This window comes from Symphalangus syndactylus, chromosome 3 (genome assembly GCF_028878055.3).
Source record: "Symphalangus syndactylus isolate Jambi chromosome 3, NHGRI_mSymSyn1-v2.1_pri, whole genome shotgun sequence".
Taxonomy (NCBI): Eukaryota; Metazoa; Chordata; class Mammalia; order Primates; family Hylobatidae; genus Symphalangus; species Symphalangus syndactylus.
The window spans coordinates 17,311,420-17,331,178 of NC_072425.2; the positions used below are offsets into that span (position 1 = coordinate 17,311,420).

General features: G+C 55.4%; 2 protein-coding genes across 6 annotated transcripts in view; one reads left to right on the forward strand and one right to left on the reverse strand.

The window, feature by feature from the left end:
• Positions 1–11,042, forward strand: part of NIBAN2 (niban apoptosis regulator 2) — a 63,513-nt gene extending 52,471 nt beyond the window's left edge. Inside the window, exons 9-14 of the mRNA XM_055271004.2 lie at positions 5,809–5,996; positions 7,257–7,412; positions 7,869–7,985; positions 8,207–8,314; positions 8,429–8,540; positions 8,976–11,042. Of these exons, the coding sequence (XP_055126979.1) occupies positions 5,809–5,996; positions 7,257–7,412; positions 7,869–7,985; positions 8,207–8,314; positions 8,429–8,540; positions 8,976–9,562 (1,268 nt within the window). The 3' untranslated portion in view covers positions 9,563–11,042. The remainder of the gene's footprint in view (positions 1–5,808; positions 5,997–7,256; positions 7,413–7,868; positions 7,986–8,206; positions 8,315–8,428; positions 8,541–8,975) is intronic.
• A 1,853-nt stretch (positions 11,043–12,895) lies between these two features.
• The window catches only part of LRSAM1 (leucine rich repeat and sterile alpha motif containing 1), a 51,929-nt gene continuing 45,065 nt past the window's right edge, over positions 12,896–19,759 (reverse strand). For 4 of the 5 annotated variants that reach the window (XM_055271005.2, XM_063635800.1, XM_063635799.1 and 1 more), the window contains 5 exons: positions 18,648–18,746; positions 18,005–18,136; positions 16,780–16,861; positions 14,293–14,426; positions 12,896–13,623 (listed from right to left, as the gene is read on the reverse strand). In XM_055271005.2, the coding sequence (XP_055126980.1) occupies positions 13,498–13,623; positions 14,293–14,426; positions 16,780–16,861; positions 18,005–18,136; positions 18,648–18,746 (573 nt within the window). In that variant the 3' untranslated portion in view covers positions 12,896–13,497. The remainder of the gene's footprint in view (positions 13,624–14,292; positions 14,427–16,779; positions 16,862–18,004; positions 18,137–18,647; positions 18,747–19,759) is intronic. The other variant, XM_063635801.1, reaches the window with a different exon arrangement.

Consider the following 19,759-nt stretch of genomic DNA (forward strand, 5'->3'; position numbering starts at 1 on the left):
GGGTCTCATCTGTCACCCAGGCTACAGTGCAATGGCACGACCTTGGCTCACTGCAGTCTCTACCATCCTCCCACTTCAACCCCCCGAGTAGCTGGGACTACAGGCACGTGCCACCACGCCCAGCACATTTTTGTATTTTTTGTAGAGACAGGGTTTTGCCATGTTGCCCAGGCTGGTCTCAAATGCCTGAGCTCAAGCAATCCACCCACCTCGGCTTCCCAAAGTGCTGGGATTACAGATGTGAGCAACTGTGCCCAGCTGTTATTATTATCATTAGCATTAGCATTATTATTATTATTTTGAGATGGAGTCTTGCTCTGTTGCCCAGGCTGGAGTGCAGTGGCACAATCTTGGCTCACTGCAACCTTGCCTCTCGGGTTCAAGCAATTCTCCTGCCTCAGCCCCTCAAGTAGCTGGGATTACAGGCACCCGCCACCACGCCCAGCTAATTTTTGTATTTTTAGTAGAGACAGGGTTTTGCCATGTTGGCCAGGCTGGTCTCATATTCTTAACCTCAGGTGATCCACCTGCCTTGGCCTCCCAAAGTGCTGGGGTTACAGGTGTGAGCCACTGTGCCTGGCCTGTTTTTTTTTTTTTTTTTTTTTTTTTTTTTGAGATGGAGTCTTGCTCTGTTGCCCAGGCTGGAGTGCAGTGGTGTGATCTTGGCTCACTGCAAGCTCCGCCTCCTGGGTTCACGCCATTCTCCTGCCTCAGCCTCCTGAGTAGCTGGGACTACAGGCGCCCGCCACCATGCCTACCTAATTTTTTGTATTTTTAGTAGAGACAGGGTTTCACCGTGTTAGCCAAGATGGTCTCCATCTCCTGACCTCGTGATCCACCCACCTCGGCCTCCCAAAATGCTGGGATTATAGGCGTGAGCCACCGCGCCTGGCTGCCCAGCCTGTTTTTTAAGAGACAGAGTCTCGCTCTGTCTTCCAGATGGAGAGCAGTGGTACAATCTTGGTTCAGTGCATGACCTCCTGAGCTCAAGTAGTCTTCCCACTTCAGCCTCCTGCGTAACTGGGACTACAGGTGCATGCCACCATGCCTGGCTAATTTTTAAATTGTTTGTAGAGAAGGGTTCTTGGCTGGGCAAAAGTCTGTCTCTTTTAAAAATTTTTTAAAGAGCGAGAAGGGGGTCTTACTGTGTTGCCCAGGCTAGTCTCGAACTCCTGGCCTCAGACAATCCTCCTGCCTCAGCCTCCCAAAGCACTGGGATTACAGGCATGAGTGGCCACGCCTGGTCTCCTGTAGGTTATTCTTTACTAGCCAGATCCTGAGTATTGGTTGACAGCTGGATAGGACACCGAGAGTTGACATTTCTTGTGTGGAACAAAGAACATTAGCTGGGCTGGGATGGGGGTGGACATCTAAATATTCTCGGGTGAAAATGCTTTGGTCAGAATGTTCTGGAGATGGTCCCCACCCACAAGGAAGAAGCCTTTTACATAATTATGCAGAGCCAGCCACACTATTCCAGAGAGGATCAGCCCAGTTTTTGTAAAACCAAGAGGCTCATTGAATCTACTAACGTATTTTTCGTTGCTATTGTTCTTTTTGTTCAAACGAAGAAGCAAGACCCATCCTAAAGGAGTTTTTGTCTACTTCTAGCTAAGCAGAACACTGCTGACACCTCTGGGCTGGCAGTTTTCTTATTTTATTTTATTTTCATTTTTAATTTTTGTGGGTACATAGTAGGTGTGCATATTTATGGGGTACATGAGATGTTTTGATCAGGCATGCAATGTGTAATAATCACATCATGGGAAATGGGGTATCTATCCCCTCAAGCATTTATCCTTTGTGTTACAAACAATCCAAGTATATTCTTTTAGTTTTTTTTTTTTTTTTTTTTTTGGACACAGAGTCTCACTCTTGTTGCCCAGGCTGGAGTGCAGTGATGCCATCTCAGCTCACCACAACCCCTGCCTCCCAGGCTCAAGTGATTCTTCTGTCTCAGCCTCCCAAGTAGCTGGGATTACAGGCATGTGTCACCACACCCAGCTAATTTTTGTATTTTTAGTAGAGATGGGATTTCACCATGTTGGCCAGGCTGGTCTCAAACTCCTGACCTCAAGTGATCTTCCCGCCTCCGCCTCCCAAAGTGCTGGGATTACAGGCGTGAGCCATCGCACCTGCGTAGCCTCTTTTAGTTACTTTTAAGTGTACAATTAAATTATTATTGATTATAGTCACCCTCTTGCGCTATCAAATACTAGGGCTTATTCATTCTATAACCAGAAAGGGGTCCTGATCCAGACCCCGAGAGAGGGTTCTTGGATCTTGAGCAAGAAAGAATTCAAGATGAGTCCACAGAGTTAAAGCAAGTTTATTAAGAAAGTGAAGGAATAAAAGAATGGCTACTGCATAGACAGAGCACGAGGGCTGCTGGTTGCCCATTTTGATGGTTATTTCTTGATGACATGCTAAACAAGGGGTGGATTATTCATGTCTCCCTTTTTAGAGCATATGGGGAGACTTCCTGACGTTGCCATGGCATCTGTAACCTGTCGTGGTGCTGGCAGGAATGTAGCAGTGAGGACGACCGAGGTCACTCTCGTCACCCTCTTGGTTTTGGTGGGTTTTGGGGCCGCTTTCTTTACTGCAGCCTGTTTTATCAGCATGGTCTTCACGACCTGTATCTTGTGGCGACCTCCTATCTCATCCTGTGACTTAGAATGCCTTCACTGTCTGGCAGTGCAGCCCGGTAGGTCTCAGCCTCATTTTACCCAGCTCCTATTTAAGACACAGTTGCTCTGATTCAAACACCTCTGGCATTTCTGTTTTTTGTGCCCATTAACCATCCCCATCTCCCCCGCGCCCCCCAACTACCCTCTCCAGCCTCTGGTAACCACCTTTCTACTCTACCTCCATGGGCTCGATTGCTTTGTTTTCTGTTTGTTTGTTTGTTTTTACCTTTTGTTGCTCCCACAGGGGAGGCCCCCTCCAAAATGTCAATTTGCTTTAATTTTTAGATCCCACAAATAAGTGAGGACATGCGATGTCTGTCTCTCTGTGCCGTGTTGTTGCAAATGACTGAAACTCGTTCTTTTTTGCGGCTGAATAGTACCCCATTGTGTATATGTACCGCATTTTCTTTATCCGTTCGTCTGTTATGGACACTTAGGTTGCTTCCAAATCTTGGTTATTGTGAACAGAGCTGCAACAAACATGGGAGTGCAGATATCGCTGTGATGGGCTGATTTTCTTTATTTGGGTATATACCCTGCAGTGGGATTGCTGGATCATATGGTAGCTCTATTAGTTTTTTGAGGAACCTCCAAACTGTTCTCCATAGTGGTTGTACTAATTTACATTCCCACTGTGAACCCTGAAAATTTGAGACAGGTCTCAGTTAAATTAGAAAGTTGATTTTGCCAAGCTGGGGACACGCACTCGTGACACAGCCTCAGAAGGAACTGATGACATGTGCCCAGGTGGTCAGAGCACAGCTTGGTTTTATACATTTTAGGGAAACCTGAGCCATCAATCAACATATGTAAAATGGGCCCAGGGCAGCAGCTCTAGCTGTAATCCCAGGACTTTGGGAGGCTGAGGTGGGTGGATCACTTGAGGTCAGGAGTTCGAGACCAGCCTGGCCAACATGGTGAAACCCCGTCTCTACTAAAAATACAAAGCTTAGTTGGATGTGATGGCGCATGCCTGTAGTCCCAGCTGCTCTAGGAGGCTGAGGCATGAGAATTGCTTGAACCCGGGAGGCAGAGGCTGCAGTGAGCCGAGATCGAGCCACTACATTCCAGCCTGGTCAACAGAGTGAGACCCTGTCTCAAAAAAAAAAAAAAAAAAAAAATGTAAAATGAACATGGTTCAGTCCAGAAGGGCGGGACAACTTCAAGGAAAAGCAGGACAACTCAATGCAGGCATGGAGCTTCCAGGTCATAGGAAGAAAAGAGATAAATAGTTGCATTCTTTTGAGTTGATGATTAGCCTCTCCAAAGGAGGGAAGCAGATATGCATTAATCTCAGTCAGCTGAGGGGTGACTTTGAATAGAATGGGAGGTGGGTTTGCTCTAAGCAGTTCCCAGCTTGACTTTTCCCTTTAGCTTTGTAATTCTGGGGGCCTAAGATATTTTCGTTTCACACCACCAACCGCGTACGGAGGTTCCCTTTTCTCCACATCCTCATCAACATTTGTTATTGCCTGTCTTTTGGATAAAGCCATTTTAACTGGGGTGACGTGGCATCTCATTGTAGTTTTGATTTGCAATTCTCTGATCAGTGATGTCAAGTACCTTTTCATATGCCTGTTTTGTGTTGAGTACCTTTCATATGCCTGTTTTGTGTTGAGTACCTTTTCATATGCCTGTTTTGTGTTGAGTACCTTTCATATGCCTGTTTGCCATTTATATGTCTTCTTTGGGGAAATGTGTATTCAAATCTTTTGCCCATTTTTAATTGGATTACTAGGATTTTTTTCCTACAGACTTGTTTGAGATCCTTATATTTTCTGATTATTAATCTCTTGTCAGATGGCAGTTTTCTTAGTTTTTTGCCATCATGGTTTCAGAAAGATCAGGGTCCAATCTCAGAACACCTTGTCATTTATCCTGCATGGATTTCTCATCTTTATCCACTATTTTTCTGAAATCATTCAGCTTGCTAATGTTGCCCCCAGTGGTTTTCTTTAAAAATAATATTGGCCAGGTGCCGTGGCTCATGCCTGTAATCCCAGCACTTGGGAGGCCAAGGCAGGAGGATCGCTTGAGCCCAGGGAGTTTGAGACCAGCCTGGATAACATTAGACCCTGCCTCTTAAAATAATAATAAAAGTATTGATGGGGGCTGAGGGCGGTGGCTCACGCCTGTAATCCCAGCACTTTGGGAGGCCAAGGTGGGCGGGTCACCTGAGATCGGGAGTTTGAGACCAGCCTGGCCAATATGGTGAAACCCCGTCTCTGCTAAAAATACAAAAAAAATTCACCGGGCATGGTGGTGCGCACCTGTAGTCCCAGCTACTTGGGAGGCTGAGGCATGAGAATCACTTGAACCTGGGAGGCAGTGGTTGCAGTGAGCTGAAATCGTGCCATTGCATTCCAGACTGGGTGACAGCATGAGACTGTGTCTCAAAAATTAATTAATAACAATAATATGATGGGAAGAGAGAGTTGGGAGAGGGCTGAAAAATTACTTTTTGGGCACTGTGCTCATTACTTGGGTGATGAGATCAATCCCACCCAAAACCTCAGCGTCACACAATGTACCCGTGGAACAAGCCTGCAATGTACCCCCTGCATCTAAAATAAAAGTTGAAATAAAAATGATAATAATATTAGGAGGCTGAAGTGGGAGGATTGCTTGAGCCCAGGAGTTTGAGGCTGCAGTGAGCTTTGATTATTCCACTGCACTCCAGCCTGGACAACAGAGTAAGACCCTATCTCAAATAAAATAATAATGGGCCGGGCATGGTGGCTCACGCCTGTAATCCCAGCACTTTGGGAGGCTGAGGCGGGTGGATCACGAGGTGCGGAGTTTGAGACCAGCCTGACCAACATGGTGAAACCCCGTCTCTACTAAAAATATAGAAATTAGCTGGGCACAGTGGCGCACGCCTGTAGTCCCAGCTACTCAGGAGGCTGAGGCAGGAGAATTGCTTGAACCTGGGAGGTGGAGGTTGCAGTGAGCTGAGATCGCACCACTGCACCCCAGCCTGGGTGACAGAGTGAGACTCTGTCTCAAAAAAAAAAAAAAATAATAATAGTAATACAGTAGCCTCCAGCACCTGAGCTCTGGGATGGCTGGGAAGTGCTCCTTGGGGAGCCCCTGCTGACCTGGCTCCCTCGGGGCACAGCCTTCATCCTCCCCAAGGCAGAGGTGTGCGTGCGGAACCACGTCCAGCCCTACATCCCGTCCATCCTGGAGGCCCTGATGGTCCCCACCAGCCAGGGCTTCACTGAGGTGCGAGATGTCTTCTTCAAGGAGGTCACGGACGTGAACCTGAACGTCATCAACGAGGGCGGCATTGACAAGCTGGGTGAGGTGAGGCCGGCACCGCCCCTGGGAGGGGGTCTCCTGAGAGTACGTCTGGTCTGTCCCAGAGGGCCCCAGCTGCGTGACTCAGGGCAGCCGTTCCCCTCCAAGGCTGTCCCTGTAGACGGGGAGGGGCTGCTGGGGACTAGGGGCAGAGGCCGTGAGGCCAGGGCTGTTGGAGTCCTTGTGGGGCCTGCAGTTAGAGGAAAGAGGGAACATTAGCTCCCAGCCTTCAGCCTTTAGAAACCAAGAGTGGTGCTAAAATAGAAAAGAATTTAACAGAGAAGAGAGGGAAGGAGGGAAAGAAGGAGGGAAGGAGAGGAGGGGAGAGGGATGGGCGGGCTTCAGGTGGAGCAATGAGATCGATAAGGCAGAATTCACAAGTCACGCACCCTCCAAATAGAGACAGCCGTTGCCCTTACTTGACCTCAGTTATTTGGCTCTCGGGGTGGACGTCCTTCCACAGTCTCCATCTTGAGGTGGCTGCCCGGAGCCCACGTAGTTGTCAGATCGAATTTGTCCTGTATCTTAGTTTCCTCCTTTTTTTTTTTTGAGATGGAGTCTTGCTCTGTCACCCAGGCTGGAGTGCAGTGGGGCGATCTCGGCTCACTGCAAGCTCTGCCTCCCGGGTTTATGCCATTCTCCTGCCTCAGCTTCCCAAGTAGCTGGGACTACAGGCGCCCGCCACCACGCCCAGCTAATTTTTTGTTTTTTAGTACAGACGGGGTTTCACTGTGTTAGCCAGGATGGTCTCGATCTCCTGACCTCGTGATCCACCCACCTCAGCCTCCCAAAGTGCTGGGATTACAGGCGTGAGCCACCCCGCCCAGCCAGTTTCCTCCTTTATACTCTGAAATGGGGAGTCCACAGACCATAATAATCCCAGAATCTGAGACCTGGAGAGGACCTTGGAGAGCATGAAAGTTCTCTCCCAATTTTGAAGCTGAGGAAACTGAGGCTCAGAGAGGGTGAATGACTTGCCCAAGGTCACCCAGCACCTCAGAAGGGATGAGAGCCTTCTCCCGGCACCTAGGCTGCCTCTCCACAGCTCTGTGCCACTGGGCTGCGCCCTCCGTGCCTTCAGAGCCTCATGCTTCTGTCCTGGGCCCTCCTGGGTTTACCTTTGTGGCCATGAGCACCAGGTGGCCATCCTTGGTAGCAGGCGCCAGCCCCAGGGCCTGGACTTTGAGGACTCAGGCAAAGTGTGTGGGGGGTGCTGCCTGGCCACAGGGTGGCCCCGCTCAGCCCCCACGGCCCCACTCCCTGCAGTACATGGAGAAGCTGTCCCGGCTGGCGTACCACCCCCTGAAGATGCAGAGCTGCTATGAGAAGATGGAGTCGCTGCGGCTGGACGGGCTGCAGCAGCGATTTGATGTGTCCAGCACGTCTGTGTTCAAGCAGCGAGCCCAGATCCACATGCGGGAGGTAGACCTGAGGCTATGATCCCCACTCCACACCCTGCCCACCGCCTTCCACAGGCCCCCTCGCCCAGGGGGGTCCCCTCTGCTCCATTCCCTGTCACGCCGTAGCCATGCTTGCCTGGCACGCTCTCTCCTCCTCTGCTTGGAACATCTGTGCTTCTGCCCACCTGGCTAATTCCGACTCACTTCCCAGGTCTCAGCTTAGAGACCCCTTCCTCCAGGAAGCTCTCCTTGCTCCCCCAGGCCCCTTCCCATATTTCCTGTTGTCTTGAGACAGGGACTGGCCCCAGCGTGCAGCGCTGTGAGTGGGCAAATGAGTGAGTGGGCACAGACAGCTCGCCATTCCTCCCTGGCAGGCCTCGGGGTGGGGGGCTGGCTGAGGATGAGGACCCCTCAACGGTGCCCAGGAAGGGGCTGTGGTCACCCTGGGGGCTTCACGTGTCCGCGGTATGCCCCGCAGCAAATGGACAATGCCGTGTATACGTTCGAGACCCTCCTGCACCAGGAGCTGGGGAAGGGGCCCACAAAGGAGGAGCTGTGCAAGTCCATCCAGCGGGTCCTGGAGCGGGTGCTGAAGGTGAGTGGCCCCACGCCCTGCCCCGGACGGTCCTAGGTGAGGCCAAGCCCCGAGCCCCATCCCCGGCCACCACCAGGATTGCTGTCCCTGCAAGGAGGCGCCATGGTCCTCTTGTGTGGATGAGGACTCAGAGGCTTGGGTCAGACCACTGGCCTCGTCCTACCCTCAGGGCCAACGGAGCCCACTGACCTGCAGAAACCCCTACCCCCTTGTTCCTGCAGAAATACGACTATGACAGCAGCTCTGTGCGGAAGAGGTTCTTCCGGGAGGCGCTGCTGCAGATCAGCATCCCGTTCCTGCTCAAGAAGCTGGCTCCTACCTGCAAGTCGGTGAGCAGCCCCCACCTGCTCCAGCCGTTTGGGCCCTAAGTTGGGGGATGGAGCCCACAGACCTCCCTCCACCCTTGGCCCTGACCTCTCATCTCTGCTGCCCCACCCGGGCAGGAGCTGCCCCGGTTCCAGGAGCTGATCTTTGAGGACTTTGCCAGGTTCATCCTGGTGGAAAACACTTATGAGGAGGTGGTGCTGCAGACCGTCATGAAGGACATCCTGCAGGGTAGGTGCCGTCCTGGGGTGGGGACTATTGCCAGGAGGATGCTGGGGGGGCAGCTGAGAAGTGGTGGCAGCTGAGGGGGTCAGCTAAGGCTCAAAGAAAAGCCCAGACTTGCACCTGGGGGCTGGGTGAAGCCCACTGTTCGCTGTGTGGCCCCAGGAGTGGCCTTAGCCTTGCATCTCTGTGCTTTAGTTTCTTCTCGCATCCTTGGCTTTGCTGGGAGGGTCAGATGAGTGATTAGATGACATGTGGTCACCAGCCTGGGCCTGGAGTTAGCATCACAGCCTTGCTGCTTTTAGCAATGAGGCCTGGAATGAGTCACATCCCAATCACAGACCCCCATGGCGGGATGAGACGGTTCTCCTTTGAGCAGAGTCCAGCGCAGGAGCGGCTGTGGGATCAGTGCTGTGTCCTGACCCTTCCCCTGTGGCCCTGCAGCTGTGAAGGAGGCCGCGGTGCAGAGGAAGCACAACCTATACCGGGACAGCATGGTCATGCACAACAGCGACCCCAACCTGCACCTGCTGGCCGAGGGCGCCCCCATCGACTGGGGCGAGGAGTACAGCAACAGCGGCGGGGGCAGCAGCCCCAGCCCCAGCACCCCGGAAGCAGCCACCCTCTCGGAAAAGCGACGGCGCGCCAAGCAGGTGGTCTCCGTGGTCCAGGATGAGGAGGCGGGGCTGCCCTTTGAGGCTAGCCCTGAGTCACCACCACCTGCGTCCCCGGACAGTGTCACCGAGATCCGAGGCCTGCTGGCCCAAGGTCTGCGGGCTGAGAGCCCCTCGCCAGCCGGCCCCCTGTTCAACGGGGCCCCTGCCGGGGAGAGTCCCCAGCCCGAGGCCGCCCCTGAGGCCTCCTCACCGCCTGCCTCACCCATCCAGCATCTCCTGCCTGGAAAGGCTGTGGACCTTGGGCCCCCCAAGCCCAGCGACCAGGAGACTGGAGAGCAGGTGTCCAGCCCCAGCAGCCACCCCGCCCTCCACACCACCACCGAGGACAGCGCAGGGGTGCAGACTGAGTTCTAGGCCAGTGGGTCCCTGGCTGCTGCACATGGCACAGGCCGTTCCCTTCCGGACCCAGGCAGGCTCGGCTCTGGGGAGGGCACCCTGGTCTGTGCCTTGTGGGTGGCAGCAGGGCAGGGCTGTGTGGTGCCGCCAGGGGTCGCCCACGTAAGTCACTTTATGGGGTTCAGTCAACACTTTCTTGCTCCCTGTTTTCTCTTCTGTGGGATGATCTCAGATGCAGGGGCTGGTTTTGGGGTTTTCCTGCTTGTGCCGAGGGCTGGACACTGCTGGGGGGGCTGGAAAGCCCCTCCCTTCCTGTCCTTCTGTGGCCTCCGTCCCCTCATGGGTGCTGCCATCCTTCCTGGAGAGAGGGAGGTGAAAGCTGGTGTGAGGCCAGTGGGTTCCCGCCCACTCACCCAGGAGCTGGCTGGGCCAGGACCGGGAGAGGGAGCGCTGCTGCCCTCCTGGCCCTGCTCCTTCCACAGTTAGGGGTGGACCCAGCCTTGCTTTCCCCACTGTTCTGGAGGGAAAGGGAAGGAGGGGGTCTTCAGAAGGCTGGAGCCAGGCTGGGGGTGCTGGGTGGAGGGATGAGATTTAGGAGGTGCCTCATGGGGTGGGTGGGCCTGGGGTGAAATGAGAAAGGCCCAGAACGTGCAGGTCTGTGGAGGGGAAGTGTCCTGAGTGAAGGAGGGGACCCCCATCCTGGGGGATGCTGGGAGTGAGTGAGTGAGATGGCTGAGTGAGGGTTATGGGGAGCCTGAGGTTTTATGGGCCTGTGTATCCCCTTCTCCCGGCCCCAGCCTGCCTCCCTCCTGCCCACCTGGCCCACAGGTCTCCCTCTGGTCCCCGTCCCTCTGGTGCTTGGGGATGGAGCGGGAGCGAGGGGTGTAGTGGGGCTGGGTTCTGTCTTCTACAGGCCACCCCGAGGTCCTCAGTGGTTGCCTGGGGCCCCGGACGGGGCTCCTGAGGGGTACAGGTTGGGTGGGCCCTCCTTGAGGTTCTGGGGTCAGGCTATGGTTTGACCTCTGCCGCCTCTCAGTCACCAAGTCACTTCCCTCTGAAAACCCAGTCCCCTCTTTGGATGTCCTTATGAGTCACTCTGGGCCTGGCTGTCATCCCTCCTCAGCTTCTTGTTCCTGGGACAAGGGTCAAGCCAGGATGGGCCCAGGGCCCCCTCCCCTGCTGCTTTGCGGGGGGCAGGGCAGAAATAGACTCCTTCAGGGTCCTCGAGGTGGGGTCCCCTCCCAGCCCTGCATCCTCTGTGCCCTAGATCTGCTCCCCAGAGGAGGGGCCTTGACCCACAGGACGTGTGGTGGCGCCTGGCACTCAGGGACCCCCAGCTGCCCCAGCCCTGGTCTCTGGCGCATCTCTTCCCTCTTGTCCCGAAGATCTGCGCCTCTAGTGCCTTTTGAGGGGTTCCCATCATCCCTCCCTGATATTGTATTGAAAATATTATGCACACTGTTCATGCTTTTACTAATCAATAAACGCTTTATTTAAAGCCAGTTGCCTTGAGTGGTGCTGTGGGGGTAGGGGACAGGGGACAGGGGGGTCTTGGCTGGGGACTGTGTCTAGGCCCCCATATGGCTTGGCTTTCTGGGCTTCTCGACTGAGTGCCGCTATGTTTATGATCTGAGTTCTTATTCCATTTTACAGAGGAGGAAACAGGCTCAGCGAGAAGGGACTTGTCCAAGGTGACCTGCCTTCTGGTGGCAGCTCAGGCAGCTTCCTCAGCCAGACCTGTGCCGGGTGCCCCTCAGGCAGCCTTGGGCGATGGTGAGGCCAAGAGGGACGACGGCAGGCAGCAGCTTCAAGACCATTCAGGGCCCTGGGGTGCCCACAGCGGAGTGGGCCCAGGCTTGGGCTGGATCCAAACAGTGATGCCGGCTCCTTCAACGCTCCCGATCACACACTACTGTTTACCAAGCGCTCACTCCGGGCCAAGCACTTTGTGTGCGGGAACAGCAGCCTCAAGAGAGCTCTACAAAGGACACTGTCGTCACCACCATTTCACCGACGTGTAAACTGAGGCCTTGGAAGGTAGGGAACCTCGGCTGAGCTTATGTGGCACGGGAACAACCCTTAAGCCCCTGCAGCTGTTGGGGATGGGTTGCCCCACCTATGGGTAAAAACATGTCCCTGCTGGGTGGGGTGGTAGCCAGTCACCTTGGGGATGTTGGCTTCCCTGATGCCAGCCTCTCCATGGTGGCCTAGGGCTTGGGCCTGGGCCTCTCTCGGTCAACAAGGGCTGAGGTGCAAAACACAGGGCTGTGTGGCCAGAGACCAGGGATGTGGCTGCCCCTTGCTGTTGTCCTTGGCAGGTCACTGAGCCTCGAGCTCCTCCATGAGGCCTCCCTGGGCCCTAGTGAGAGCGTAAGGAGATCTGCAAAGCACTGCGCTCCAGGAGGTAGCCCCACCTGCCTCAGCCTCTCCCCTCTTGGCCAAGTTGAGCCCAGGAGGGTGTTGGGAGGAGGGGGAACTGAGGGGGAACTGTCGGTGGGAAAAGGCCACCCAGCTCCTGCCTGGGAAATGACCCACACGACAAAGGGTATTCGCCTGCCCTGTTCAGTGCACAGGACTGATGGTCTCAGTGAGAGGGAAACAGGCCCAGGCGTAGGGATTTTTCTGCCACCCCAGGACCTGAACTCTCCTGCCTGCTTCTGCAGACGCTGTACTTGGGGCAAGCACTCAGCGCCCCCTGGAGGCCACCAGCCAGTCAGGGCTGCATCACATCCTATGTTGAATGCATAGGGAAACGGGCCCAAACACTGGCTAGGATCACTGAGTGAGCTGGAGGCAGAGCCCAGGTGCTCCGAGCAGACCTGCCACGAGCCCAAGGAAGAGGCTGCACCTGGCTCAACACCGTGTGCCAGAAAATGCGTAATCAACGTGCACCTCTGCAGCGAGTGCAAGTGTATATGGCTCCAAGAATTGTGCAGTGACCAACCTGCACAACTGCACGGGTTTGAGGGTGAGGATGCTTCTGGGCCTCAAACCCTGCATCACCATGTCCCAGTTGCAAGGCCCTGGGCATTTACCCCCATCAGCCTCAGCTGCCTCAATGGGATAATGGACGGAACATACAGGGCTCCTCCGCTCATGGAGGCACAGGCCACAGCCATCACCGGCCCTGGCTGCCTCTGGGCCCTGGTCTCTCCACCTGTGAAGGGGGCGCTGGGATAACGCGACATTCAAGATGGCCCTACCTGACCTCTCCTCTCGACTGAGGTGCGGCCCACTCTTGGCTCCTTCCCCGAGAAGAGCTGCCCTCTGCCCGAGCCCCATCCCCAGACCTCGTCCCCTCCCCTCCCCTCCCTGGACTCCCATGAGAACCCAGTGATGACTCAGGCCAGAGGCGCGCTGAAGACAGGTTTATTGACACTCCTGCTTCGGATCGAGCTACATGGGGTAAGGAGGGACAGTTGTGGAGAGCAGGAGGGCCCCAGGGTTCTGGGGAGCAGCAGAGAGGGAGGCCCAGGGGTGCTGGTGCCACTGTGAGCACGGGCCTGCACCACCCGCCTTCCCAGGAAGGCCTCCCCTCACCCAGCCAGGCCCTCCTGCTCCCTTCCACATGCAGAGTGGGACGGGACTGTGCATGGCCCCCAGATGAGGACCCAAGCTCCTGCAGGGGCGGTGGCCTTCAGTCAAGACAGCTGGGAGGCAGCAGATCCGTGATTAGGCTGGGACGCTCGCTCCCAGGCTCGGGTGGTGGTGCAGTGGACTCTCCAGCCCCAGCCCCCGGGACCATTCAGACTGGTGGTGTCATGGATCAGGAGCGCCTCTGCCTGGCCCAGACGTGCTTGGAGCTTAGGATGGGGGCTCCTGGGCGGTGGGGAAGGGGCCCAGGGCATGGGGGAGCCTCATACGAGTCTGGCTGGCACAAGGCTGAGCAGGAGCCCGGGGCTCACAGTGGCTGAAGGCAGGGCCAGGACCAGGCCCAGGTGGGCAGGCAGCACTCAGCTGCTGTGGTAGATCCGGAGGCGCTGGGCAATGTCCTGGCGGCACAGTGGGCAGGTGCGCAGTGGCTGGCAGCACTGCTGGCAGCAGCAGACGTGGCCACAGTTGAGGAAGATCATCTGGGCCTGGGGAGGGAGAGCGGGAGCATGTGGCCAGCCCTACCGGGTTCCAGGAGTCCCAGGCCCCGGGCCTTTTTTTTTTTTTTTTTTGAGACAGAGTCTCACTGTGTTGCCCAGGCTAGAGTGCAGTGATGTGATCTCAGCTCGCTGCAACCTCAGCCTCCCGGGTTTAAGTGATTCTCCTGCCTCAGCTCCCAAATAGCTGGGACTACAGGCGCGCACCACCACGCCTGGCTAAATTTTTTGTATTTTTAGTAGAGACGGGGCTTCACCATGTTGGTCAGGCTGGTCTCGAACTCCTGACCTCAGATGATCTGCCTGCCTCGGCCTCCCAAAGTGCTGGGATTACAGGCGTGAGCCACCGTGCCCGGCCAAAAGATGATTTTCTAAAGCCTCTGCAGGGTAAATCATGTTGTATTTCACGATTTGGGAAATTTTTTCCTAACATATTTATTAAGTAGGAACAAAAAGAAAAAGGTCTGGAAAATGATGTGAGCACGGCTCATACTTGGGTCATGGGACCGGGGGTCATTTTTATTTCCTGCATTCTTTCTAGATGAGCGCAGTCTACTTAGATAACTGGAGAAAACACGTTCAGAGACAACCCTGTACCTGGAGAATCTGAGGAGGGTGGCCACAGGGAGGGCAGGCGGGTGGGGAGGGTCCCGGACTTACCTCCCGTTCCAGGCACACGACACACTCTGAGGCCTGCACCTCCAGCTCTGCAGGGGGAGCAGATGGCCTCACAGACTCAGGAGGCTCCTGGGGGGCCATAGGGGTGACAACCTCACCCGTTGGTGGTTTCAGCTCTGTGGGGACCAGACAGACAGACTGAGCCAGGGTCATCTCCGCTGACCCCAACCCCTAGGGGCTCATTGTGGCCCTGCCCATCCCCATGGTGAGTGAGCTGGAGGGTGCGGGAGCCTCTGCTCTCAGATCTGAGGGAAGTGCTCTCCTTGCCACACACTCTCTTCTTCTCTTCTCTGAGCCTCATTATTTCCCATCTGCGGAATGGGAGTGAAGTCTCTCTCTGCAGGGATGGCCGCAGTGCTTGTTAAATGGGTTCTCTGATCTCTAATGTCTCCGGGACCCTTCACAGCCACCCTGCAAGTAGGGCTTGGCACTTTCAGAGATGAGACATTTGAGGCTCAGAGAGGGGAGTCACTCAACCCAGGGCCACGTGGCCATCTGGTGATGCAGCTGCAGATCCCTGGGGCAGGAGCTCTCAGTGACGGGCCAGCTCTTGGCTTCTCCACCTGGTTGCCCAGGAGACAGGATGGGCTGCTGCCCATCAGGTGACCCAGGGGAGCAGAATGAGAGGCCCCCCCAAGGCTTCTCCCCTGCCCCCAGCCCCACAGAGTCCCCAGCATGCTGGCTGCTCTGCCCTGGAGCCAGCATCCCTTGCTAAGACATCAGAAGCAGCCCTTACAAAATGCTAAGTCTCTTTTTTTTTTTTGAGACAGAGTCTCGCTCTGTCACCCAGGCTGGAGTACAGTGGTGCGATCTCGGCTCACTGCAACCTCTGCCTCCCAGGTTCAAGCAATTCTCCGGCCTCAGCCTCCCGAGTAGCTGGGATTACAGGTGCCCACCATCACGACAGGCTAATTTTTGTATCTTTAGTAGAGACGGGGTTTCACCATGTTGGCCAGGCTGGTCTCAAGCTTTTGACTTCAGGTGATCTGCCCACCTCAGCCTCCCAAAGTGCTGGGATTACAGGTGTGAGCCACCACACCTGGCCCCGGCCTCTATATTTGATATAAAGTATACCGATTTCTGGGAGTAATGAGAATTGCTAGGAAATTGAGGGTTTCCCTTGCCTTCTGGAACTGAGGACGGATCCCACCATGGCCCCTTCCCCTGCCAATGGGCACAAGCAGGAGGCCCTGAGCAGCCCAGGCATCCATTTTCTGCATGTGGCCACAGATCCTCATGGCCGATCTGCTATGGAGAGGAAGAACCTGCTTGTTTGCTCCACAGTGAGAAGCAGCTGGTCCTGAGGACTGCTGGGCTCAGAGGTACTGCACCCCCGCTCAGGGTGAAGGGCACCTGTTTGTGACTCCTGCTCACGTGAGGCTTGTCTGCCAGGGGTGACCCCAACTCCTGATGGAAAACTCTTCTGATCTCCAGTCTGAGAGCTGAGGGGTCAGGAACATCCAGAAGGGGCCTATTCTGCATATGACTTGATATCAAAAAGCTAAGAAGTTTAATGACTTTTTGGGGGTTGAATCAATGTCCTTGGAGTAAAAGTGGCTGCAAAACTGGTGCCTGAAACTATCCTGGGGCTGCAGTCAGCCCAGCCCCCTGGAACCCCGGGGCCTCCCCACTGAGGTCCAGTCCAGAACTCCACCTTTGCCTCAGCTCCTCCGCCTCTTCCTTGGCTCTGGCTAAAAATGCCCTGCCCAGAGCCTCGCCCAGCCCAGCAGCACAAGCCTGCCCTCTCCTTCACCCCTGCTCTGGCCCCTCACCTCTTCCCCAGGGAAGCAGTCAAGCCCAGTGGTTCCACCATTTGCCAGCAATGGGACCTGACGGGGGACATGCTAACCTCTTGCCACTTCAGTTTCCTCATCTTGAAAATGAGGCCCACAACAGTGCCTCCTCACGGGGTTGATCCGGAGGTTCCGCAACGTGGTTCATGCACAGCGGTGGGCAGGTGCCGGGCTCCCAGATCATGCTCAGTACACGGCAGACCCCAGACTCCACACCTGCCCCTTCTCCCCACGGGCCTCATGACCTGCCTTCGCCCCTTCACAGCCTGTTGTGGACATCTCGCCACGTCCACAGGCATGCCTCAGGCCCAGCATTGGGCATACTGCAGGCCCTAGGGACGGGCTATTTCTCCCTCTAGTCCAGAGTCCCTCAGTGTGTGGATACCAGCGTCTGTAGGGTAGACTGAGGGAAGGCTATGGGACAGGGAGCTGGGAGGGCCCCTCCACTGCTACGTGGAGGTCTCCTGTTCTCCCAATTTGGTGGCCCGTTTTTCCCATCTGTAAAACGGGCTCACTGATCCCTAAGCCTGCTCCTTGGGAGGGAACCTTACCAACCAGCAGAGGCTAGAACCAGCCCTCAGGACTCATCCCGAAATGTAAGCAAATGACTGTCCCCACCAGAGCCCATACATACGGCTGGAGGCCTGCCCGGAAGAGGCTGGAGCTGTGCTGGTACCTGGCTGGATCCTGGCTGCATCCAGCAGTTCCTGGACTCTCCGGAGGATCTCGTGCTGCAGGCCAGCTTCTGAGACGCCCACCTGTGACAGTTCAAGGAAGTGCAGACTGTGGCCTGGGCGGGAGCCCGCTAAATGGTGTGAGCCACCTGGCACAGGCCCAGGCTCACAGGACCGTCGACACCTCCTGCTGGAAATGTGGAAGCCTTCCGGGGCCTGGCGGGGCCCACGGTCAGGATGAGGCAGTGCAGCACCATAGCTGTGAGGGCAACCTCCCCAGGCCTCAGCCCAACAATCAGTGTGGCAGGGGTTGGGGGGAAACTGAGGCCCAAAGGGAAACCAGCACTAGCAACAGCTATGGTTTGGCAACTGCTTCCTGGTGCCAGGCTTCACCTGCACACCTCAGCCACTTCCCCACCAGGTGGGGCAGGAGAGAAGCCTTGGAGGCCAAGCCACTAAGCAGCAGCAGCACGTGAGCCCCACAGTCCCTCAGCCTCCAGAGCCTGAGCGGCACGGCCTGTGACCCTCAGGGCCATCCAGTCCTCTCGGACCCTGGTGTCTGCATCTGTCCAGGGAGGGGCAGGACAGTCTCATGGCAAAGAACACGAACTCTGGGGCCACACTGCTTGGGGTAGAGACCTCACTCTGCAGTGTGACCTTGAGCCAAGTTATTGCCTTACTGGGTCTCAACTGAAAGATGATGATAATGATATGTACCCCGCTGGGCTGTCGGGAGCATTCAGTGAGTTCGAATACAAAAAGTGCTTAAAATGGTGCCCAGCACGTGCAGGTGCTACAAAGTTAGCTGGCACAGCGATGATTATTCTGTTTTGAAGAATAAGTGGATTAATGTGCTGTAAAGAGCTCAGCTTGTGCCCAGAAAGGAACGGGGGCTCAGGCAGTGCTGCGGCCATGACCGTCTGTGACACCATGAGGCAGGGCAGAAGCTGGATCGGATAATCCCCAAGGACCTGTCTTGTCCCTCTAGTCTGAGCAGGTCAGCAGGACCCACCTCCCCAGGATTTCCCAGTGAGACAGTGTGCAGGGCACACACAGGCGGCTGGGGCAGATGGGCAGGTGTTCTGGCCATCTGGAAGCAAGGTGGCCCTGGGCCATTAGGTAAGCACAGGCCTCAACGAGGACTACACAAGGAGCAGGTCAACCCCCGGCTGGTCAGGACAGCGGCCTTGTGCACCCCTCCCCTCCCTGCGGACGGCTGCTGCCCACCTTGGCCAGGTCCCCGGGGCTCATTTGGCTCAGCAGGTCCAGTGAGAGGCGGTGGTGCGCAAAGATGGGCAGGTAATGCTCAGCTGACAGCTCCTCCAGGAGGGCCACCAGCTGGCGCTCCATCCCCTCTTCCTGCAAGACAGAAACGTGTACCATGAGCGGGAAGGAAGAAAAGAACCCACTGTTTACAACAGGAAATGAAGGGTTTGAATATACATAACATAATACATAGAATGTACTCGGGATTTTTCCTACAAAAACTCATATGTAGGCACACAGAGATAGATAGGCCCAGGGGTTCACTGCCGCTCTGTCTGCAAACCTGAAAATAGTAAGCAACTTGGGCATCCACCAAGAGGGGGCTGTTTCAACTGCCTTTCTGTCCCTGCAGGTGCTGGACAGACAGTGGCTCCCGGCACAGGCTTTGGTCTACTGTGGGCTCAGTGGTCTCTGCCCTGCACAGCAGTGACCAGTGCCTTGTCGTCCCCCTCACCAGAATGAACACTCCCTTCTCTCACTTCTGTCTCCATTGGGGCTTGGCACAGGATCTGGCATGTTAGAGTCACCAGAAAAGTAACAAGAAGCAGAGCATGGTGGAGGTCCCCGGGGCTCCCTGGCCGGGGTAGGCACCAGCAGTCCTTACTTGCAGCTTCAAGGACAAGGGCTTCTGGTTCAAAAGCCGTTGATACTGAATCAGCCAGTAATTTTCCTGCCTGGTTTCACTTTTGGCTTCTAACTCCATCTGCCAGGAATGAAGCAGGCAATGTTAGTCACAAAACGGTAATAAAACCTGTAATAACAATGATGGTTGCCGGGCACAGTGGCTCACGCCTGTAATCCCAGCACTTTGGGAGGCCAAGGTGGGCGGATCACCTGAGGTCGGGAGTTCGAGACCAGCCTGACCAACACGGAGAAACCACATCTCTACTAAAAATACAAAACTAGCCGGGCATGGTGGCGCATGCCTGTAATCCCAGCTACTCGAGAGGCTGAGGCAGGAGAATCTCTTGAGCCCGGGAGGCGGAGGTTGCAGTGAGCTGAGATCGCGCCACTGCACTCTAGCCTGGGCAACAAGAGCGAAACTCCGTCTCAAAAACACAAAACAAAAATGATGGTTATGAACTATGCTCCTCTGAGCGGGTGAACAGCACTTGGTACTTTTATTTTATTTTTGCGATAGACTCTTGCTCTGTCACCCAGGCTGGAGTGCCCGAGTAGCTGGGACTACAGGTGTGTGCCACCACGCCCGGCTAATTTTTATATTTTTTAGTAGAGATGGGGTTTTCACCATGTTGGCCAGGCTGGTCTCAAACTCCTGACCTCAAGTGATCAGCCCACCTTGGCCTCCCAAAGTGCTGGGATTACAGGCGTGAGCCACTGTGACCGGCTGGCACTTAAGTTATTTTACAGAGAACTTTCCCACCCGCTTATTGTCTATAGTTTATAGAAATGAGAAAAGCAGGAAGCATCACTCTCTCCAATTTACTGCTGAGACGATCTCAGAGAAGGCAGCTGACCTGCCCGACGCCACACACCTGGTCAGGGGGAGCGCCTGAACCTGAGCTTCTGCCACCTGGTACCACGCTCTGCCACTCCCTCTGGGAGGTACCCCCTCTGTCTGCCTGTGGGAGAGCAAGCATTACGCAGCCCGGGCTGCCTCCTGGGTGCCAGGAAAGGGGGACACAGGTGCTAAGGACACCTTCAGCTTCTAGAGTGGGCTTCACTGTCTGACGGAGCTGAAGAATGATCAATGTG